General features: G+C 37.1%; 1 protein-coding gene across 3 annotated transcripts in view; it reads right to left on the reverse strand.

Annotated features, from left to right (window-relative positions):
* COBLL1 (cordon-bleu WH2 repeat protein like 1) overlaps positions 1-23,883 on the reverse strand; it is a 77,962-nt gene that overhangs the window by 16,519 nt on the left and 37,560 nt on the right. For 2 of the 3 annotated variants that reach the window (XM_041473277.1, XM_041473279.1), the window contains exons 2-8: positions 18,506-18,682; positions 13,583-13,784; positions 12,084-12,312; positions 10,403-10,441; positions 9,448-9,542; positions 9,084-9,323; positions 509-653 (exon numbers count right to left, since the gene is read on the reverse strand). In XM_041473277.1, the coding sequence (XP_041329211.1) occupies positions 509-653; positions 9,084-9,323; positions 9,448-9,542; positions 10,403-10,441; positions 12,084-12,312; positions 13,583-13,784; positions 18,506-18,682 (1,127 nt within the window). The remainder of the gene's footprint in view (positions 1-508; positions 654-9,083; positions 9,324-9,447; positions 9,543-10,402; positions 10,442-12,083; positions 12,313-13,582; positions 13,785-18,505; positions 18,683-23,883) is intronic. The other variant, XM_041473278.1, reaches the window with a different exon arrangement.

The following is a 23,883-nucleotide window of genomic DNA, read 5'->3' on the forward strand; positions in this document are numbered from 1 at the left end:
TTGATGAGGATGATTGTAAACACACTCAAGTGACTTGCAGTAGGGGCGCAAAACCCCACATATATGATACTAATTGCTTTTTAATCTTGTGTGTTTGACAAGTGGAACACCTGTGTTCAGATAACATAGGCCTGTGATTAGATTTACAAGGCATCATGTGAGACATGCTGGAGATTCCTGCCCCGCTGTGGGCGAGATCAAAGCCCTGTGGTTAACACACCCATGTGAATCCCTGACACAGAGGAAGGGAGCAGGTTTGGCAGTGGTCTGGCACGGACCGAGCTCTGCGGTGCCGGTGCTCCCACTTGGGTTCCCACCTGGGCACCTCTGCCTGGGCGCTGCTTCGAGGCTTCCCCGCTTGGTGAGGTAACATAAATAAATGCATTCGCTGCATCTGCAGTTTTGTGGTTGCTCTCTTGAGGTTCTGATCTCATAAGGTGGCGTTACCTTCATGTTTAGCCAGCTATACTTTCTGTTGCCTTCCAATTAAACAGCATAAAAAGATTACCAGGCTCATTACTGCTTTCACTTTGATCTTCTGGTGCTCTGGAGGGTGGTGAGGGCGCCTTGCGCTTCATCCTGCGTAGCGAGGAGTTCATGGAAGCAGTGTCGCTGAGCGGCAGGGAACCTTTCCGCACTAATCCCACAGGGGCCTGCCAAGGGAGACAGGGCAGGAAGATTATTAGCAATCAGTGAAAAACAGTGAAATAGCTCCAGTAATTATTCTCCAAAAGTATTTATAATGTTCATTTGGGAAAGAGAGAACATATTACCAAATGTATTGTGTTTTTCATCTTAATTCCTCCAAGGAGTTGTTTCTTAAAAAAAAGATTTTCTCGAGTAATTGAATATATTCACAGATGTGCAACATAGAGCAATAAAAGAAAATCAGTCATTACACAGAGTCTAAAAGAGAATTTGAATTTTTTTATGCCCAAAGGCTATTCTACAAACCCAAAATAAATCTTTTCTAAAAGCAGCTAAAATCATTGTGGAAAGAAGTTTCAACTACATCCTACCACAACAGCATAACACAGTGTTTCCTTCTCCATTCTTTCAACAGCAGTCCTAATTGGCCTGTGTACATAATTAGTATGAACTTCTTTCCTCCTTGAAATACCTGAACTTGCATAAAAATTTTTAGAATGCCTGATTTCAAAACTTGTCAAGTACAACTATCTTAAAATATTTAACAAAGTTAAATTTAGTAAGTTGTGAAAAAAGTTACAGTATCTAGTATTGTTACAGCGTAGTAATGTCCTCATTATTGTAGCAAAAGTAAAAAAAAAACTTAATTCACAAATAATCAAAGTAATTTTAAAAAGGACAAAGAATACCTGCTGAAGACCTCATATTTTTATGATATAGCAGTCCAATTGCATTTTAAGCTGTTTTTAGAAACACATTCTCTGTCTCAGAAAGACAGTGGTTGTAAATTTGCCTGCCATTCTTAACTACAGTTTGCCTTATGCTGAAGAAAATTACATCCACATCCATCAGACAGTGTTCAGGATCCCAGCAATAAAGGAATGCATTTTGGAACTGGACACAGCTGCCTGTTTCCGTAGTAATTCTGATTCCTATCACTTGTCTACTCAACAGTATATTAAAATCCTGCAATGACATTCATTTCTGTCTAGAAGGATCCACACAGCAGTTGTGTGTGGAGTCATCTCCAGAGAACTTCTCTGTGCTTCAATTAACCAGCCCGCTCCACAAAGCACAATATCAAGGAACAGAGAAGGCATAAAGACACCCACATATTCTTGTTTCACTGACAATCTTTTCAAAAACATCAGACAATAGAATTGTTGACCATGTCAATTTCCATGGAAAAAGATGCTTATCATTTAGAAAGCTAACACTGAACAAATATCTAAAGATTCCACAGTAAGTGGGATGTTAAAGACCAAAAGCTACAGCATTTCATTGTATACAATCAAATCTATAAAGAAAATGACAACAGAAAAGATAATGTCACAAGGTGCCGCCTGTCAGGCAGTGTTTGTTGGCTCCTGTGAGATTGCAGGGTATGATACCTGAACTGATGAACAGGGCTTTGAATGAAAAGCTATGCTCTGAGCCACCCTGGGCACCCTCAGTCATCTGCTTTGTCCCACCCTGGTATCAGGTACAACAGAGCCACAGATAATGCACTATAAGGAGGACCACTCCCCAAAAATGTACATTCAAGTCTACCCACCACTCTAATGTCAAAGCAAGCAACTCAAACCATTTACAGCAGAGCAGGAGTCAGGGTTTAGGGGAGAAAACACAAAGCACAAGGTGAAATGGTCTTTTAAGAACACCAGAGGATAGGAACACAGCACTCCTAATTAAAAATACTTGCATGCTTGAGTGGTTTTTAACAAGTCAGTTTCTAGATTAAAATGCCACACAACAAAAAACATTTTACACTTTTATAATTTCTTATTCACAGTTCCAAAATAGTTCTTCAAAAGTAAAAATAATTAATAGTATTCAGCCTTTGAATTTATTCAGGAGGGGATATCAAATACAATATTATTTCCCCAAATGAGGGGTTTTTTGTGGCTGAAGTATTTCCTCCTCAGAGTTGGGCAGTTGTGTTTGTCTGCTCTCTGGCAGCTGTGCTGAGGCTGCAGCCCCTCTGCTCTGCACAAAGCCACATTTCCCTGTTCCAAGGTCTGCACCTCTTGTGCTCCACACGGGCTCCCTCTGGCACTGAGCTCTGCGCACGCTCGCTCGGCTGAGCAGATGTCACCAGAGTTCCCTTCTGCACACAGCAAGTGTGTGTGTGTGGGGGGGGAATGTTCTCAGCATAAGAGCACAAATGCTACTAGAAGATTTTTATAAGCCTTTCTACTGCCCTTTGCATCCAAAGAAACAAAGAATTTGCAAAGAGAGATTTCAAGAAAGTACTAAATGTTCCAGTTAAGGTTCAAGTGTTGAACAGATTTTCTCAGGAATTATTCAACATATGAATATTAAGAGCTTTCAAATCCTAACAAAGGCTGTAATGTGAAAATAGTACTTTAAACAGATGGAAAAAAATTAAAATTATGTTATTAAGACATATCTGACAAAGCTTTGGAATATACATCTGGGTGTTCATGTGTCATACCAACTGCCTATCATAACCAATGCTTTATCAGTTACATTTAAATTAAAATTCTTGTTAGGAACACTAAAGTAATTAACTGTGTTTATGCAGAAACACCAGTGAACTCTGTCATAACTTCTATAACATATGCAGGAGTTCTACTTTTAAGACCATACACCCTCTTCATCCTGCAACAAGCAAGGGTGGATATGAAAACTTTTTCATTTCAAACTTGGCACCAAATCCCACCCAAAGCAAACACTAGTGGATGCCAGTGCTTCCCAAGGTCCAGCCTCTGTAAGCAGTGGCAGACATAGTGCCTTGCCCTTCTTTTCATTTCAAAAAAAGCAAATAAAGGTAATCAAGGCACAGCAATTGTGAAGCTGCAATGGAAGCAAAAAACCAAAAAGCATTTGGGAATGAATACAGTGGTAGTGGGTATTTCAGAGATTTTCGTATCACCACATCCTACCTCTTTTGCTTTATACACATGTTTAACAGAGAAATATAGGTGACTGTATCATACAGGGATAGCAAAGCACATTGCTACTCATATTTCTAATATTTCGTTCTTCCCTTTGTATATGCAGCATATGTCCAAGGAGTAACATCAAGAAATACGTATTTGCTCATGCACTCGATTTCTATTACATGGCTTAAGCTTCCCAAAATACTTAAACTTGTCCTAAGTACTACAAAGGAAGTAATATACCTCTGATCCATTGGAAAGAAAAGACATACAGAATATATTTGAAGAAACTCAGCTGGTGATATTCTGTCCAAACAACCAATATGACTATTTTCTCCTAGGATTTATCTTGCTGGTAGAGAAGCAAATACAGCGAAGGAGTAAAGTTATGTATTTGGTATACTGAAGAGTGGATGCATGCAACATTCATCACCAATTCTGAAACATTTCAGATTAATATCAGATCATCTTAATGCAAACTTCAGGTAGTCCTGAGCACTCTCTACCCTGACTCTACCCAAAACTTCCCTGCTGTCCATAGTGCTCAACACATCACTGCCCAACTTCTCCTTTAAAGAGCTGACCATCAAGTTGCAGGCAAGCAAGCCTCTGGTGTAATTTCTTCAGCATGGAACTCACCCCTCACAGAAATCCTAACTAAACTGTCCTGTGACAATGGTTAAAAATATCTTTTCAGAAGTACTTTATGGTTTTAGTTGCTTCTCACCCTTCTCCCATTCTCCCATCTTCTTCTTCCCTTTCTTTTTCAAGAGGTAGCCTGGAGATTTAGATTTCTTTGGGAGCCTAGGGTTGTGTAAGTAACAGCAATTTGTACTTCTAGAGTTGAGAAGTTCTATGCATTATTTTAAACTAAAGTTTTAACTAAAAGTCTTCACTTGTTCCTACCCAAGCACAGTTTACACAAGCTCCTAACAATAACTGTAAACAGGGTAAGGAAGAAACATTAATGGGATAAAATGCAGATGTATCAGTCTAGCTTTTATAAATAAAGCAGTAGGAAGAAAATCAGCCACATCATTTTGGGAAAAATCAAACACTTTTCTTTTAAAGAAGTGTTATTACTAGAAAATTGCAACCACTTTTATGAAAACTGTGAAGATACACACACTAAATTATACAACACTTTGCAAAAACCCTTGAGAGTCCTCTCTACTTGCAAGTGTATTTAAACTTGCTAGTTCTAAACATACTTCTGACAAAAGTCATCTTACCCAGAACTAGAACCGACAAATAAGTGAGAGATTTCAATATTAGAGACTAACATGCTTACTTCCCACTTGATTGAAATAAAAATTTCCTGGACAAACATGAACCATTTAAGCTTACTAGGCATCTTCCAAATCTCATGTAGAAAAATAAGCAAATCATGCTATGTAATAACTTGTAAAAGGTATCCTGTCATCCACTGTAATATTTACTCCTCTAAAAACAGGACCATGTCCCTACAAACTAATTCTAATCACCTTGAAATGCAGGCAGAAAAAATTCCAAACATCATATCAGAATATTAACAACTCACACAAAGAGAAAGCAGTTTCTTTAATGTAAATTACTGGAGAAGCTGTAGGAGGTAAATATTAAAACCCTTTTTCATACTGTGAGAAACTGGACTGCAATATGTTGAGAATTTGAAGAAAGACAACAGTGATAACTCTGTTCCCTTAAAGTTGGCTCATTTCACTGTTGTCTGATGTTACTACTTAATTTCTCTCAAACCTAGGCATACTTCTCATCCAGGCAAAACTGACATTTCACTGTGTCTTCCTTGTGGATGTTACAAAAGAGATTTGTAACATGGGTTCTAATGAGACCCATGCAGATGGACATCCTGGTCAATAGAAGAAATAAAGTATGTATCCAGTCTGCCAAGTAAACTGAAGGGCAGGCTACGGAACTTAGGCATTGTTAAAAGCAGTATGATTTGCAACTAAATGCTTCCTGTAAGGCAAAAAGAGATAAAAAGTAACCCTTAAAGAAAAAAAAAAAGTGTACCTTCACTTTTGTAAATTAACTTCATTGGACACTGATGTTGTAGTGAAATTCCCAAACACGCTAAATATCCCAACTAAACACACAAATCATTCTGGTGAGCAACCTGAGAGAGACTAAGTCCTACCAGCAGGACACACATTTTCAACAGCAGAAAATATGACAGACCAAATTCTTGTATTGTTTACTTTGAAATACTTGTGATCTAGTGTGACCATTGTACTGACCTCATTTACTGAGAGCTGACCTGGATTAAGTGAGACCTTTTGAGATAATTTGGTCCAACCTTCTGTTGAAAACAAGTTCTTACACTTTTTACAATTGGTTATTGCTACAGCCTGTCAAGGAATCTCTTAAACATTTCCAGCAAAGAAGCTTCTGCCATTTCTTATGAGTGACCTATTCCAACAGTCAGTTCTCACAGTGGTGAGTTTTGCTCTTTAGTCTGAATGGAATTTCCTCTGGAGAAGCTAATGCCCATTGGTTCTCATCCTGCCACGTGCACCCTTGTGAAGAATATACTACAGATTTCCCTGTAGCACCACCCATGTGATTAAATACTATCTGAGCCTTCTTTCCACTAAAATTTATCTTCTCCAAATCTTTAAACATCATAGTGGCCTGTTTTCAGTCTCTGTCTTGAACTGCAGGAAACAAATCAGGACACAAAGTGCAGCTGTAGCATAAAATTACCGAGTACACTGGATTCAAGGTGGATGACATGATCAGACCCCAACCTCTACTGGTGCCTGTACTGGTGCTTACCGGTGCTACTGAAGCCATACTTCACTTCAGATAGAGAATTTCATATGCATCTTTTTAAAATCTCATTCAGCCTGTCACTGCCTCCCTGAGTGGTGGCTGGAGTACCTGCCTCTCTGCCCATTTCGGTGCCAACTTCAATCAAGTTTGTTGAAGGTGGATCCAGTTCCATGATGTAGATTGTTTATAAAGATATTTAACAGCATTGGCCATACTACCAACTTCTTGGGAACTCCACGTTACAACCAGTTTGACTTGGAGCCATTACACCCACTGTTTGAACTGCAGCCACTTTTTGTCCTATGTTGTGTTTCATCTGTCCAGTTTGTCTGTCTCACTTCTTCAACAAAAAATTTGAGGTAGACTGTGGTGAACACCTTGCTAAAATAAAAGGTGGATGACCTCATCCTTTATCCTTGGATTTCTGCTTGCCACTAATTTACAAATTTCTTGCTCATGACATCTTCTGCCACTTGTAGCACCAGGCTTGCTTTTGCATTCCTAAGAGAACCTCTGCATGTCAAAGAAGTACCTATGTATTTCTTTCTGGGAATTGTTCTGCCCCCTTTCATTTTTGAACTTGAGTTCTTTCAGTAGCACATTTAAGTAAGACTGTTTAAAAACACTTAAGTGTTGTTTTTATGTCTATTCCTAATCCCACCTAGGAGAATGGACTACTCTTGTACTGCAGGAAGGCGGTCTCTGAAAATGTCTCAGTACCCTTCCAAGCAGCAACTTTACTCTCCAAGAAGTCTCCTACGGGATCCTTATCAGGAGTTCCCTGATCAAGTGGAGCAATATGTACTATGCCAAATTCATTCATTAGATGATAGGAAGGTAGATAGCATAAGATAAAATATTTTACTTGATTTAGTAAAATTCAAAGGAAAGAGTAAATATTTGTCCACATTTAAGTCCCATCACTACATTTTCTGATAAATCACCGTGCAATCAAATCCTTGATTTGAATGAGAGAGAAGTCACCTTAAAAAAAGCAGGCCAAAGGCCTCTAAGTGTCAAGTGAGTTGCAGAAAGTAGAACAAAATAGAAAATATACACAAAAATATAACTTGATCTGGATGTCCTCTCTTTGTAAGCTATTCAACTTCAGTCAGATCACTTTAGATCACTACGAAATGTCAGTACAAAATAATAAATCTAAGCAATTGTTTGAGTGACAGCCAAGCAGTCATACATTACTTTTAGACATAATAGGATATTAATCATTTAAAGCAGGTTAACATTGATAAACTGTTTTTTAAGAAATTGAACTCAATTAAAAGAGAAACATGGTGAAGTAAAAAAAAAAAAAAAACATGATTTTCTTACTCTTTACTAAAATTCAGAAAGAAACCTTTCTCTTCTTCAAATGATAAAGCTTTTCAGCAGGACACAATACACAAAAGCAGAACTTCTGTTAAACAGTGCTCTCTTGTGGTTCTGTGCATCAGTGAAAGACTAAATCATTGTATAAAGGTAGTCACAGTCTGAATTTCTTGTCACCAAGTCTAACCCAAAATTAATCCCTCAGACCTGGATTTCATTTAGTTCTGCATTTAATTTTTCTAGCATGTCAATAACCTCATATCCAAAGACCACCTTTAGATACTGTATTCAAATCAAAGTAGGAAAAAAATTTAAAAATATAGATAACAAAAATCTTAACCTTTATCTTTTATTGGAATTCATAAATTACAATATGTACAATACCAGGATAGCAGTTAATGCATCAATTCTCCCAATTTCCACAAGTAGGCAGAATTCTCTCTCACAAATAGGCAGAATTTCTGCATGTCATGGGATATATATAGGTTACTCAAATATGTAGCCCAGGTCTCACTGCTTAAATAAAATACAGCCAATTTTTAAAATAAAAATCTTTAACTTGCTGGGAACAATGTTTAGACTGCTCTCCATGTCCACTTTTTTTCTACAATATATAGTGAAGAACAAACTATTCATTATCTCAAGTAACTAAAACATGCAAATTTAACATGAATAATTAACCCAAATTACTAATTATAATAAAGTGAGACCACCTTCTCATATTTAAATATACAAGGTATTCATCTAAAAAGAACAAAAAGGTGGTTACAAGACCAATTTATATAAGAATTTGTTTTTACCTTTTCAAAATACAGCAGCTACTTTTGGTTATAAAGTTTTAAAAGAATGCATCATTCAATTTCTATAGTTATTTTCTAGCTAAAATTTTTTAAAAGCAATTACTTAATTCTTATTTTCCATTTATTTCAAGCCTCATTCTTGTATTTGCAGGGTTCCCAGACAAAGAAAGGAATGATGACTCTGACTCCATGTTCTTAGAAGGCTAATTTATTATTTTATGATCTATAATATATTAAAGAATATAATCTATACTAAAGAATAAGAATACAGAAAGGATACAGACAGAAGGCTAAAAGATACTAAAGAAAAACTCCTAACTCTCTCCAGAGCCTCAACACGGCTGGCCATAATGGGCCAATAAGTCAAAAACAATTCATGTGAAACCAATGAAACAATCACCTGTTGGTAAACAATGTCCAAACCACATTCCAAAGCAGCAAAACACAGGAGAAGCAAATGAAATAATATTGTTTTCCTTTTTCTCTGAGGCTTCTCAGCTTGCCAGGAGAGAAACCCTGGCAAAGGGATTTTTCCAGAAAATATGACGGTGACACCTCATCATATATTAACAACAGGGTTATCAGGGTTATTATGTCTGTACTTTTTAAGAGAAGTGAAGCAAATGTAACTGACCTGTTCATTCCTATTAAAGCTGTTGGATTTCACAATATTAGATGCAGGTCTGCCTTGGGCTCGTGCAAGTTCCTGGGGAGCACTCTGGGAGTTGGGCATGGGTGGCAGAGGAGCTCTCCGTTTCTTCGGCATTTCCACTGGCAGGGTGCTTGAGTCGTACTGCTTGCTGACAGTGTTAGACCTCGTGATGAATGTTGGCCTTGGCTTGCTCATCAATGGAGTTGCTGGGGCACTGGCAGCCTTGAGGTGTGTGAAATAAAAAGAAACCCAAATTGCATATATTTTCTGGAAAGCAATCAACAGTATTGATTGCTCAATCTACATATGTTTCTAGAAGTTTTCTTTATGCAAAGTTACACCTTACTTGTTCTCTTTTCTTCTTGTTTCGTTGAAAAAAGCTGAAAAATCCTTTGTTTTCTTTCTCTTTCAGAACATCTATGTTTTCAGATTGGTAGGAGCCTAAAATAGAAAACAATAGTTCTAGACATTATTTCATGCAAAGATTATTTCTCCTGCATTCTTACTATTTCACCGTGTCATAAACCTGCTGCAATGATACACAAAACACATCATAAATCACCTATATTAATAATTTTTCTAGGTGTGGCAAAATAAACAGTTTGCCTAGCATCCATGTTCTTCCTCTCCTTCTCAGAACAGAGGAGTTTCAGCTGCTCTTAATAGCAGCACTTAATCCAGCCCACCCCACTTGTCATATGCTATGGTTCATATCACAAAGGTAGTAAAAGGGAAAAAGAGAATCAGACTTTTCAGCTCTCCATTCCAACTGGCTTAAATTTATGGCAACGTGTGAAGTGGGACAAGCCAGGCCCCAGCCTGCACATGGTGTAACTACGGAGAAAGATCACCCAAACACTCAATCTGTGCACACATAACTGCATGGCAGTCATAGTAACAACAGTCAAATCTATTCTCGTTATCTTGCAGAATTTATCCTCCTTAAATTGCTTTATTCATGCAGAGGATTTGTAAATCTCATGACTGACTTTAAAAATTTTACTAGAATGAACTTTCTTAAATAAATCCTATTGAATGCACGTGTAATGAGCAACAGAAATCAGCAAGTCTGGTAAAAGTATCAATATAAACATGACCCTAAATTGAATAAATAGGGTAAAACTAGACAAAAATACTTTCTATATAGCTGTGTATATCCAATTCTGCACTACCATTTGTAATATGCATTTAAGATAGGAAAGAGATATTACTCATGTCACAGTTAAGCAGATGTTGTAATAGGAGCGGGTGCTAATGTCCCATAAGTGCTAAGTTTCACTGCCTATTTCAATAAATCATACCTTGAAAAGATGGTAAATTTAAATCAACTGGTGACGTGGCTACAGAGAGACAAAAAGAAAGACAATGTGAATCTGAATCAAGGCTGTAGTAACAACATACAAACACAGAAGGCCAAGCTGGATCTTCAACATTAGTGAAAAATTAACTGGGTACTTTGCAGAAGTAAAAGGATGCACATCTTTACCACCTAATATTTAAATCATTCCAGAGCTTGAGCCTGAAGACATGCAACACAGACTGCAACTGTGTACATAAGCAGGGAGGCTTCACTTATACTTCTGAAGCAAAGAGAAAAATCAGTATGTAGAGTAGTTTGCTCCTGTTTGGATGGTTAGGCAGTCCAAACTTGGAAAACAAAGAGGAATGTAAAATTAAAATATTAATAAAACTTGAACTTAAATTATATTAAGTAAAAGATACACTCCACCATTTACTTTTATAAAGATAATGGAAAATTCAGAGCTTTGAACCTTCCTGCAAAATTGAAATGCTGAACTACTTCATATTAAGAGAACTGAACCAGCAGGGATATTTCCCAGCAGGCGCTGCTGTGTGGAAAGCATATATGCCCTGGTATGCCCACCTAAGGATTTTTGCCTCCTGCTAAAACACACATCATATCATGCAAAAAGCAGCTTTTCCAGTCTGTACATGAAAGCAGTAAATAATCAGACAAAACACAAATCATGCACTTGGGAGCACATGTAGTCAAAGTAACACGTTTAGGCAACTTAAAATATGTTGGTTTCCAGTGTGGAAAAGAAAGATTTTTAATTTTTGTTTTCTCTACAGAAAAATGAAATACTGTCCAAATTTGTTATTCTGACCTTTAGCAAGTAAATTGAGAAAACTCTTGAAACTGTAACCAGCAAACAGTAAGGTTACCATATTTAGGTAGAAAGAGGGGCAAAGACAAACAAAACCCCAACAAGCCCCACAAGTTTTAAGCAGAAATAAAATCAAGCAAATAAAACAGTGGTCAATATCAGGAGTGAGTCAATTAATATTATTGCTTTCCACACTGAGGTAAAATTTCCTGTGAGAAATGTCTGAAATGGAACAAACCACACTGTACAAAATTTTTAATTACAGTATAGTAAACCTGTCACCTGTTCAGATGAAGTTAAAATCTGGCCTAGGAATAGCTGTACAAAATATTAGAAAGTTAGTACATTGTGCCCCTGGTGGATCAGAATTAAAAAAACAATTATTATTCCTTCACAATCTATAAAAATTAGCAAGCAGCACTCAAAAATAGACATAAAGACCATCCAAATACTCTAATGCTTTTAAGATTTTTAATTATTTTAAAGAAAACTAATTTTCTCTAACATTTGTTCTTTTCAGGTCATCATGATGTTGTGTAGGTGCTAAGAGAAGTAGGGTGTTGGAGTTTTTGGGGAAAGTGTGAGGGAAGGAAAAGAAGGCTTTATGTTTAAGTCAGGATTTGTACTCAACTCTGCTGGTAGTGAACACTTGGTTAGAAAATAAAACTTTTATACAGTACTTCTGAAAACAAAAGTCCAGGTACACAGGAGTCAGTTTCAATTTTGTGGAAGACCAATGAAATATATATTAAGTTTCTAGAAAATATTTTCATAAGTAAACAACCCAACAACTTGTATACAATTATTAAGTAATTATCTTTCATATAACAGCAATTTACAAAAGTTATCTTACCTTGACTGACATCCATGGCATATAGTTCTCTTAGTCCAAGGTCATTAAGAGATTTTGTCATATCAAGGGGTTCTTGAGACTGGTAACTCTTCAGTAGTAGAGTATGTGAAGGATCAAACTCACATTTGCTGCAGATAACTGATATGAGCTCTTGAAGGGGTGAATGTGGACTAACTCTTACTACTGTTTTCTGTGTCTTCTTGTAGTTTATCACTACCCTTACTGTTTGCTAAAGAGAAGAAAATTCCAAATAAGTACAGGCACAAATTCTGAATGAAATGGCATTTTTACAACAATCTCACAATAATCACCAGAATTCCACTTACGGCCACCTTGACCAGTGCTGCGGGTTCAGAAGCATTACGTAAGAAACTAAGAACTATTTTTCTCTTCCCTTCCATGCAAGAAAAGGACACGTGAAGCAGACAGCTTTCTCCCCCAGCAGCGCCATTTGCCTGTGCAGCAGGGTATGTGCCTGGAGGGTTACGCTGGGCAGCTGCAGACTCAGGTGATGCGCCACAAGCAAGTGCTCGTGAACACGGGTGTAGGAGGAAAGCAGAAGGGCAGCAGAAGAGCTCTCCTGGCCCTCTAAGTGCTTTAGATAAACTAAAAGTCAATATTCTTCTACTAGCACAACAATAAGGTGGAAGGAAAAGATTTAGGCAACACCCAGAAATTAGTTCAGTACTTCTTAAAGCTCCTGCACTCTTTAGGGTATATAAAAAAAGCCAAGAGAGAACAGTATGTATCGAAGGAAAATGAACATAAAATCAGAAGGGCACATATATCACAGCATGACATATGGTACAAGATGTTGATTTTCAGTTTGTTCAAGGCTGTCCTCAGCCACACTTCATCTGCAGAATTTTTCAAAAGGTCGATGAAGCATGGGACTTCAAATAATATTGTAAGATTTCCTTCTTTCAGCAGCAAATGTAGCTATGATATTATGAAAAATCCTTTGCTGGGATTTTTCCTCTCCTGAGAAGCTGAGGAGCCTCAGGAGAGAAATGTAAACAATTACTATCTGCTGCTGTGGAATGCAACAGGTGCATCTGGGATTGGTCCATGTGGATTGTTTTTTATTGATGACCAATCACAGCCACCTGTGCTAAGGCTGTGAGCAGTCACAGGATTTTGTTATTTTATTTTGTTTTATTCTTGTTCTAGTTTTCTGATCTTTTTGTTTTTTTAGTATAGTTTTAATGTAGTATTTTAATATAATATTTAACATAATAAATCAGCCTTCTGAAATGGAGTCAAGCCTCGTGTCTCCACACATGGAGAGTCCTCAACAAGCAAAGATGTTTGCTGTAACAAATTGAGATGTATTTTACCTAAGAGAAGCATATCAAAAACAGAATAAAGCATTTCACAGAGCTTCAAGGTGAGGATGAAAGAAAACAGGAAACACTGAAACAAGAGGATGAGCTACCAGCTCAATTTGTTGAATACAGCAGTAATTCTAATTCCTCAATATACTTAATTTTAATTCTCACCTCTGGTATAACTGGAGCAGGTTTCTTCTTATCCATTTGTTTCGCCTTTACAATCACTTTTTCTACTTCAAGCATTCCCACTGGTGTGTTGGGTTTGAATTTAATCTGGCTATTTTCTGCTGAAACCAACTCTATGGTATAACTTGATGGATTTAAATGATACTGTGCACAGAGAAAGATCAGCAAGTCCATCATGGGCTTCCTGTAAAAGACAAATGGAACTGTCACAACAGATGACAATTAAGCAGGCTATAACAAGATGTGCTGCTTAAACAAACATTTAATTCAAGTAGTCCTTTCCCTTCCAAGACTAAATAATTAGTGCTAGACACCAACTCTAAATATCTTTGAGGTTTAAAAAACACAATTTAAAAAAAAGCCAACCCCCAGCAGAAAAGCCACTAAAAAGAAAATGAAAACCAGTTTGCACAAAAGTATGCCAAGTACTTGAACAGAGTGGGAACTTCTTGTTGTGTGAAGCTTTTTCTGAGGTCAACAGGGACATGTGGATTCGTTACCTCATTTGACATTTAGTGGGAACTTCTAACAGTGGAGATAAATACTCTGTTACTCATTAAGAACAGTTATTTTGCAAAGCTTGGCATTTTTATATCCATGTTGAGTTACAGGGGACTTTATTTTCAGAAACTGTGCATTAGCCACTTGGAAGGTGCAGGAGAAATGAAGTTTGAGGAAGTCACATTTTAAGCAGTTTTTGCATTAGGGATTCCAGAATTATCTAGGTGCTTAATACCAACAGTGAGAAATAAGCCAAATGACAATATAGTAGATAAATGCCATTTCTTGAGAAGCTCTGTGTGATGTAAGATGTCCTTCCCACAATGAAGAATGGCCAACAGAATTTGTCAGATGCAGTCAGTACCTGTATGTCCTTGTTCCCCCAGTGCTTAATGAAGAACATGCGGAACAGAGTATTAAGATAGGCTGAGTATTTTCAGCTGCTACTGAAATACATTTAATAAAGTTGTACTATAAACAGAATATATGACAGATGTTTAATTAGACCAAAAATAATGTCCTAACTTTGCATGTTATGGAACTGAATTAAGTTATAGCACTATCAGATCATTTCTCAATAATTTTTCTTGAGTTGGGTAAGGACAAATTCATTGTGACACCCTCTGCATCTTTCAGTTACAACTATGAACAAGGAAATCCATCACCTGCTCTGTCTCACAAGGATATTATGAAAATAAAAGTCTGAAGCAATCAAATGGTATGTTGAAAAAATGCTGAAGTGTCTCTGAGAAAATTAATACAGGGTTAGGCTGGTATGGCTTTATCAGAAATCTTAAATTCCAGATGTAATCTCATAACAGAGGCAAGTAATCTGGTAGCACAGCCAAATGTGGAAATAGCTTCTACAAAGAACCATCAGATGAAGCAGAATTCTAGATAACAAAGATCACGAATATATTTATTAAGCAGTAAGTTAAAGCAGAATTTTCATATGATACAGTTCTGTAAAAATAATTAAGAATGACTCAGTGTTAGAAGTTATTGTGAACACTGAGTATTTCCCCTTTGATTTACCCTAGAATATCATTCCTATTTCCCTTCATCTTAAAGGACAAATGTCCCATAAGCAAACTGTCTTCTGATTTCTAGCAGCAGGGCTGGACTCTCTGGTGCATATGCTGCACTTCCAGAAGATGACAACTGAAAGCTAAGAGATATTTCCTTTCTAGAGGAAAGCTTCTGCCTTCTTAAGTGGCAGGAGAACACTTGCCTCAGGAGACAAAAGCAGGAGGAACAATAAAACAAAGAAAACCATACAGAAATGGTACTCCAAGGTGTGAAAAAACAGTTATCAGATGGTCTGAAGAGGTATAGAAGAATGCAATATATTCCCATGCTTTAATCTAAATGATATATAACAGCCTGAGGAATACCATGAGAAATGCAGAATAATAACTGCTCCTCCCTTTTCACATTACTAAACCAGAAAGTTTATTTCAATGCATGTCCTGTATATAGCACAACCTGCTTCAGTTACAAGGCAGAAATTGGGAATACTTTATTTCTTGTACTTCTAATCCCTAATAAAACAAGTACATCCATCCCACCGTAAGAAGAAAAGGGCTGGCAGAGCAGGGCAGGGCCAGGGAGGAGGGAACCAGAGGAGACACTACTTCTGTAGTGACCTTTCTGCTTACCAGTGTATCCAATAAGTTACTGGTTACCTTTTTTCTCGTGAATTTTTATACACTGACTGGCTTTAAAAGCTGAACTTCGGTTATTAGAAAGGAGTAAGAATATCAAAGATGACCAGAGCAAGAACTGACAATCAAGGATCCCAGAAAACCATCCTATAGAAATGCACCACACTAGAATCAGAGTAAGTGATTGATAAGTGAGAATGATAAGTGAGAAACAGCTGCTAACAAACAAGAGATACATGCAAATGAGTACAGGAGAACAGTGATTCAGTGCATATTTGCTTTCCAATGGTACTTTCAGAAACAACCTGCTGGACTGGAGAATGACAGACTTTTAAGTCCTCCCCACTCCACTGGAAGCAAGGTATCTTCAAAATTACTTTATAAAGATATTCCTTCAGCAATTTAAAAAAAACCACAACAAAAAAACCCAAAAAACCAAACAAAAAAAAAAAAAACCAACCAAAAAACCCCACAAAAAACAAAATCAAACAAAAAAAAAACAAATACCCAACGAACTTTTCTTGTAACCATGTCCTCCAAAACCTATAAAACTCTTTTTCCCTAAAGCCTTCAAGGATTATAGGTGGAAGAATACATGTATCACAGTACATTTAACAGCAAAAAACAGCATAGTTTAGCAAAGTACCAAGATGAGGCCATCAGCTACCTCAGAGTACATTGTCTGCTTGTCTTCCTTTATCTAACTTCAGTAAAATATTTATTTGCAACTTAACTTCATCAAATTACTCTAGGTTTTCTGGAAATCTCAGAGCATAAATGTATTTGCATATTCCACCTTCTACATAATAAGATTTTTGTTTCATTAACACCTTGCTTTGTGCTACATAGCTCTTGCTACCCACTATGCCAAAGCAGGGAGCAAACCAACCCAACCTAATTTGATAAAGAAAAGTTTCTTCCAGTAGACTATGGAATTTGAGCACACAGCTGTTAAAACTCATAATTTTGCTTTTTCCACTATGAGATTAAAAAGGTGTTCTCTCCTCAGGACCTTCAGAGCTGCTCACCTCCAATTATGAATGATGAAAGAAGCAAAGTAACAATTTTTCTGTTTATGTAATTTCTAGAGGGATCATGCCTATTTGATCATGGTAAATGACTATAAAGACAGAGCAAAGCTAGAACCAGAGATAGTTTGACATATACTTCCCAGTGGACTGCAGGTCCTGCACATCTCCCCTCATTCATAGATGAGCCTAGCAGTGCTAATACTGGTTCTTATTTGCAAGACAGTCACTTATGAAATCAATCACATACAGTATCTTGATTGAAAAATCCTGTAACTGTGGGATAATAAAACTGATTGGGAAACGAGTGCAATTCCTGATAAGCCTGTAAGGCCTGTCTTGAACACTGAGCAATTATACACAATGTAATCTGACCAAGTGAAAATAGATGCAACATTCCTTTCTGGCAGTTTGTTCTGAGCAAAGCATGAGAGAACGCCCATGGTACTCATCAGTGTGGACAAAGGAAGCAAAAAGAACAAGAAGCTCCTGACAGTGTACACATGGAGCCTCATCTCTAAGAATAAGTCAGCCTGCTTGGTTTCAGCAGGAGAGACATGGGCTACACACTAACACAAGACAATATTATTGTCTTATTTCAGCTTAGGATAGCAACAAACTGGCATCAAATTGCTGTGATCCACACACAGCCTTGCACAGGACTCTTTCTTAGTAGACCAACATTTTAGGTCCCAGGATTTATGATTTCAGCTCACCAGTAAATGTGCAGGTCCTTCTGAACAAAAGATGACTTGAGAGTTACATGCACAATCTATCCCACCAATTAACAGTCTGAAATACACATTTCAAACTAAAATCAGCCAAAGGAAAACATAATTGATAAAAGAAATCCAAAGCTGTAGACAGATTTTGTCTGAAGTGATTACACGTTTTTTGGGGACTGCTAGTAGTCTACAGGTAGCAGTGCTGAGAAAGGGCTGAATACATAACTTCGAACTCAACTAGGAGGAAGAAACTCATTTTTAAAAAGCAAAACTTATATGGAAAAATTCATTGAATCATACAAACTTATATGTTTTAGAGATTTTTAGTGACTAGAAAAAACAACAGGTTTACTGACAGGTACCATACAGAATTTCTGAATCTTAAAAAGCAGTCTTGTGAAATGGTAGGTAAATGTACAAAGATGATGTTTCCATATATACCCAAAAAATCATACTAGAATCAGAGAATCATTTAGGTTGAAAAAGGCCTTCAGGATCATCAAGTTATTAACCCAGCACTGCCAAGTCCACCACTAAACCATGTCCTTAAGTACCACATCTATGCATCTTTTTACACTTCCCTAGCCTAGGCTGCCTGTTCCTATGCTTCCTCTTTCCACAAAGAAATTTTTCCTAATATCCAAACTTAAGCTCCCCTTAGGCCATTTCCTCTTATCCTATCCCTTGTTACTTAGGAGAAGAGACAAACCCTACCTGGCTACAAGCTCCTTTCAGGCAGCTGCAGAGAGCAACAAAGTCCGTCCTGAGCCGTTTCTCCAGGCTACACAGCCCAGCTCCCTCGGGAACCCCAACCCTCCTAAGACTTGTGATCTTGACACTGCACTTGGCTGCTCTTCTTTGGACACACTTTATGTTCAGGCTTACACAAGTCATGCATTTTACTAAGTGATTATAACCTGGATGAAGGTTGGAGTAAACTTGAGCAAAAAATAGTATTGAACAAAAATATCATTCTGTGTAACGTACCTCCCATTCACTGTAGTGTACTTGATCACATCTCCTGGCAGGACCACTGATAATTCAATATCTTTATCGATTACATTCTCTTTCTGTTCCATGATGAGGTTGGTTGGCTCTGTGTTATCAAATGGAGAAACAATGGATTTTGTTTCAGATGGAGGAGGTGGTGCCTTAGATTTTCTTCTGAAAAACAGATAAATGTTAAAAATCAAGTATGCATTTATACATATGATTCCAAACTGACAAGCTAACAAGCCTCAAAACAGAAACAAACAACACTTTATTATTTTCGAAGTACAAAGGGATAAGAGAATATCTTAAATATACTATCAGTGGTGACAGAAGACAAAACAGCCTAAGGTATCCATCACAAAAAGAAAGAAAGCACCCAATAAACATCAAGCCAAAAAGAATTCTTTAATGCACCATGAAAGAATAAATTAGTTGGTTGTTTTCTCCTCCCTTGGTTTATGCAAAGACTCTATTTGCACATTCTCCAAAGAGATTTACTGGATTAGTATAAACAGAAATATTGTACTATGCAGTATGAAGCCAATTGTACTACCAGTGTGCTTAATACAGGATACTGGAGCAAACAATGACATTTTTCCTCCCCAAATTTTTCTTTTGGTTATTAAAATTAATCAAAGAAATCCTACCAGTTCTACAATATTTAACTTCTACACAGTAATAAAATAAAAGTATAATCAATTCAACAGTGTTGTAATATTTCCTGACATTTCACTCACAATATGCTTTCACATATTCACCTCACCTATGCTGATCTATTTTAATTTTCTCTATACCCTTTGTCATGTCAGTGACCAGACAGTTTACTTTTGAATACAAGGACTGATCACTAAATAAGCTGCACTTATTTCAATAAAAAAAGTTCTAAAACAGCATAAAGTCCTCCCTATTTCTTAATATATGTATGTTACAGCAAATTCTGAATGCAGGACTCTCATGTCCTAAAACATCTAGTCCAGTATCTCCCTTTATTTAAATAACTCTCCACAATTAACCAATATATTCAGAAGGAAAATATACTATTAAGAATTTTACCATTAGAAACAAAACCAAGACACAGTCAAGACTCAATACCTCATGACAGATTTTGAATTTCTTATAAATATTCTTGAATGGAGACATATTACCAGGAAATTAAAATATATTTCAACATATTACACAAAGGTTCCAAAAATTTGCTTGTCATTTAGATGGAGCTGTACCAAAGTTTGTTTACTTTAAACCTAAGGAAATAAATTAACCCCTACCATTGTCCTTCAGAATTAAAACAAAAAGATCTGGCATACAACTAGAAACACACACCTTTCTTGAGAAAACAAAGTTTAAAGTCACTCACAATGAAAAGCAAACAAGGTCCAGAGCAGCATTGCAAAAAACAACTGTAACAAGGCTTCACATGACTGATCTGTTGCTGAAAGTGCTTAGAGTTTTGAACTTCAGAACTCTGTGCTGAATAATTAACTATTCACAGCCCCTCGAAGCTAATCGGGAGTACTCACAGGCTTTCAAAAACATTGAATGAGGATCCACATTCACAATTTATACCTCCTCTCTCAATGATTTAAATTTGTTTGGTGGGCTCTCTATGCAATTCATGACGTGCAACATGAGCTAAAAATTTGATTTTGGTCTCTACAGCAGCTTGTCTGGGTTGTTTCAGGGTTACATGAACCCTGAACATTGCAAAATGTATAAATCAAACTTCTTTGTATTCCTCCCCAGCTTCTTTGGGGGTTTTCTTGCAAGATTTGTAGCTTTCACGTAACTGCCAAATATAAATTATTAGCAAGTACGGAGCATCAGTACAACTATTAGAAATAAATAAAATCCCAAAAACATAAAAACTTACACCATGACATTAATACCAAAAGGCCCAATGTGAACTAGTACTGCTTGTCCTCCCTTCTTTACTCTTTCATACATCTTTGACTTCAAATGACTGTTAAAAGCGATTTATCACAGAATCTATTCTTTGAAGAAGCGTCACAGAAAGACTTGTTTTCAAATGCTAGAGACTCTATTTTCCATTAAGTAGAAAAATGCAATTTTATCACTGGAACTCTATTATCACCAGAGTACTTAAAGACACACAGCAATAAATGTGGCTTATTCATACGGTGTCTAACTAAAACTGACCAAAATACTCTCATCAAAGCCCGTGTGCAACAGCTGAAGTTCCACATATTTACAAAGAACACGCATGCACAGTGTCAGGCGGTTTAACAACGTCGCTGAAGCCTCGCATCCCCCACTGCAGAGCCACATACCCCACCCATTTCTAGGAAATCTGAATCCGCTTTATGGTTAGTTATGCTTACCTGTCCCCACACAAAGGAGGAAAAATCCCAAGTGTACTTTCTCAGAAGTCATGCCAAGTTTTTGGCAACTTCTTATTAAACAACAGGGATCCCAATGCTTTCATTTTCTGTTCCCAGATGCCATGGTTTTGTTTCTTCAGTTCTCACTAATTCTCTCATCTATCCTTCTCACCCCAAAGTATTTGCAATGGGGTCCCATTGCTTTTTCATTATTTCATCTTGTGTTTCTACCTTATCAGGGGAGCAGCTGCTTAATAGTCAGGCTGGGCTGCATTCCCAGCCCCAGAACTGGTGCTGGACAGCAAGAACAATTCAGGTGACCATGATTAAATAAGCATGTGATGGTGGAAATACACGTGTATAGGTAGATTTTACATACAAACCCTCCTCTCCCTACTCTGCAATTCAAGAAGCCAATGATTTTCTCACCAAGGCATCCTCCAGATGTTATTTTATCCCAACACCAAAACTAACTCCAAGTCTATACCACCAATTCAAATACTTCTCCATCATAAAGAACCAACAAAAGCCTGGTTCTCTCTTGCTGCTTAACCTATACCAAGTACTCAGCAAACTAGGAGAGCTGTTGATTTGTAATGATTTTGCTGAAAAGACAGAGAAAGATGTCAATCTATCTTGTTCTCCTGAAAACAAAACCTGTTATTTTTACTAAGACAAAATACAATCGTAACAAAGACAGTAATTCCCCATCATACACAAACAACATTTCAGAGGCCAGGAAAAAAGGTGCTCAGTAAGTGGTCTTACAGCACTTTTCATGTTCAGACAGATTCCAGCCAAGCTGTTCTAATTTTCAAAATAAACATTAGAAGGAACCAAAAACATGCTTTTCATTTTCATGGCTACTGTAGAATTACAGGAAAGCTGCAGGATGAATCAAACTGCAGCTTACTTAGCTATGAATTAGTTAATACAGAGGGAATTAAAAGAGGAATTTTAACCAAATGAGTTCACAACTCAATAACAATAAGAACTGCTCTGGAAATTGTGTTGCAGTATCCTACACGATGTGGGTCCTCACTCATTCCTTGTCCCCATGGTCTCAGTCCCATTAACTGGCTAACCTTCCCTACACACCAGATACTGAAACTGCCCAAGCCCAACTCTCTGGAAGAGATGTGCTCCCCACTGTTTATCACCAGATAAACAATTACACCAACATATTAGCTTCTACATAAATTTTCTGTTTAAACTGCTGCTTGAGCCAAAGCAAAAAAAAATAAATACATGTTTCTTCTTTGATTCTTCCTGGCCCTGGACAAGGCTGTCAGAGGGACACCTGCAATGCTCTCACAGGGACCCACAAACACAAGATGGTGCAGTCTAGGCAGAGTTTCTATCCCCCTTATTACCAGAGCACCTGGAGCCCACTGCTTATGCCAGGGCATTCACCTTTTTCTTATCATTCACCTTTTTCTTATCTTGTAGAGATTATATTGTTTCCCAGAGAACTGATTCATATATCTTAGAAATTTAAGTTTCTGAAGTCCCACCTGCAATTCCTGCCAGTCTGTGTGACAATTCCTGTGTTAAAGAATTCGTTCAGCTAAATGCAACTAGAAGACTATAATTTTTAAGAAAAACAGTGCATCTTTAAATCAAGTCCAAGACCATAAGGTCAACATCGTATGTGCTTCAGATCCCCCTTCAACAGAAGAAAATGTCATTGCTGTATCTCAACAACTTTCATGCTTGCGAAGTTAAAAAAACTGTCAGTGATCTGGATGCATAGAAGACCTTTTAAAATAAAGGTCTGACACAGTAAATAAATAACACATCTATTTATTTGATTTGCAAAAAAATCCTGTTAGGAAGTTACAAGCAGTGTATTTTCAACTATCAGTAACTAGAAAAAGGCACATAAAATAATGAGAAATACTAGAACTTACAGTGACCTGGGTATTCCAGTTTTCACCAGCATTTCCTTTCAATAAGAACCTCTTTCCCAAAAAAAGGAGAAAAAAAAAAAAGAGAGGAAATCTATCTGCTAAATTAGTGTGCAATCAAAGGCTACAGCATCAATATTACTGTTTACAGCACTTAACTTCCTATTTGGAACACAGTTACATGACAGTATACAAAGAGAGCTCGATAGCACTCTCACTGAAATTATTTTGAATCTAACCTCCAATATCAGAACCTTTTCTCAAATTTTCTATAGCATTCACCTAGAACAGGAATGGTGATAATGATCTCACCTGCAATTCAGTTATCTCTGAGGTACTGAAACAGTTCATTGAACATAGTGCATTAAAAACCTTCTAAGCACAACAGATCCACTTCAGTTGGTTAATTTGACTTAGGGCACTATGAAGAACATTGGTTTATTAAAAAAAAAAAAAAAAAAAAAAAAAAAAAAAAACAACTAGTTGGGGGTTTTTTAATCAAACTTCACAAAATTAGATTTGCCAAAATTACAAGCAGCGCTTTGTTTTATTTTCACTCAGAGTCAGAAAAGGATTTAACTCCACTAAGATCCTATCATGAGAGGAAAAAGTCCACTGTAACAAAGCTTCTTCTAGAACTTTTCTTGTCTTCAACCTCTCATCCCAAGCAATTATCATAATTCTCTCCTGACTATTGCAACAATGCTGTTTCAGTGCTGTGTCGTAGAAGCAGACAGCCAAAACCTCACACATAATCTTCCCAAACAAGGAACAGTCGAACAAGACTTCAGGCCTATATTAAAAACATTGATTTGGGGTTTTTTTTAACAATGATACATCAATTTTGGCCAACAGGTATACAAAATATTTAGGCTCCTAGTTTGACCTATAAGGATCCCCAGCCAAATACTTATCTTTAACAGTTACAGAACAGATTTGTCTTCTAGACTGAGTTTATTCTGTTCCCTCTTTGTGGATAATGGTTTCACGGCACCACCACTGCAGGTCTTCAAGATCAAACACTACCTGCTAGGAAAAAGCTTGGAGACAACTGCAGCATTACTATCTGATCTGCTCCTCATAGTCCAGCACATGACTGAAGTTGTCAAGACAGGTCACTCAAAAAATC

Source organism: Pyrgilauda ruficollis, unplaced genomic scaffold (assembly GCF_017590135.1).
Source record: "Pyrgilauda ruficollis isolate IOZ18807 unplaced genomic scaffold, ASM1759013v1 scaffold3, whole genome shotgun sequence".
Taxonomy (NCBI): Eukaryota; Metazoa; Chordata; class Aves; order Passeriformes; family Passeridae; genus Pyrgilauda; species Pyrgilauda ruficollis.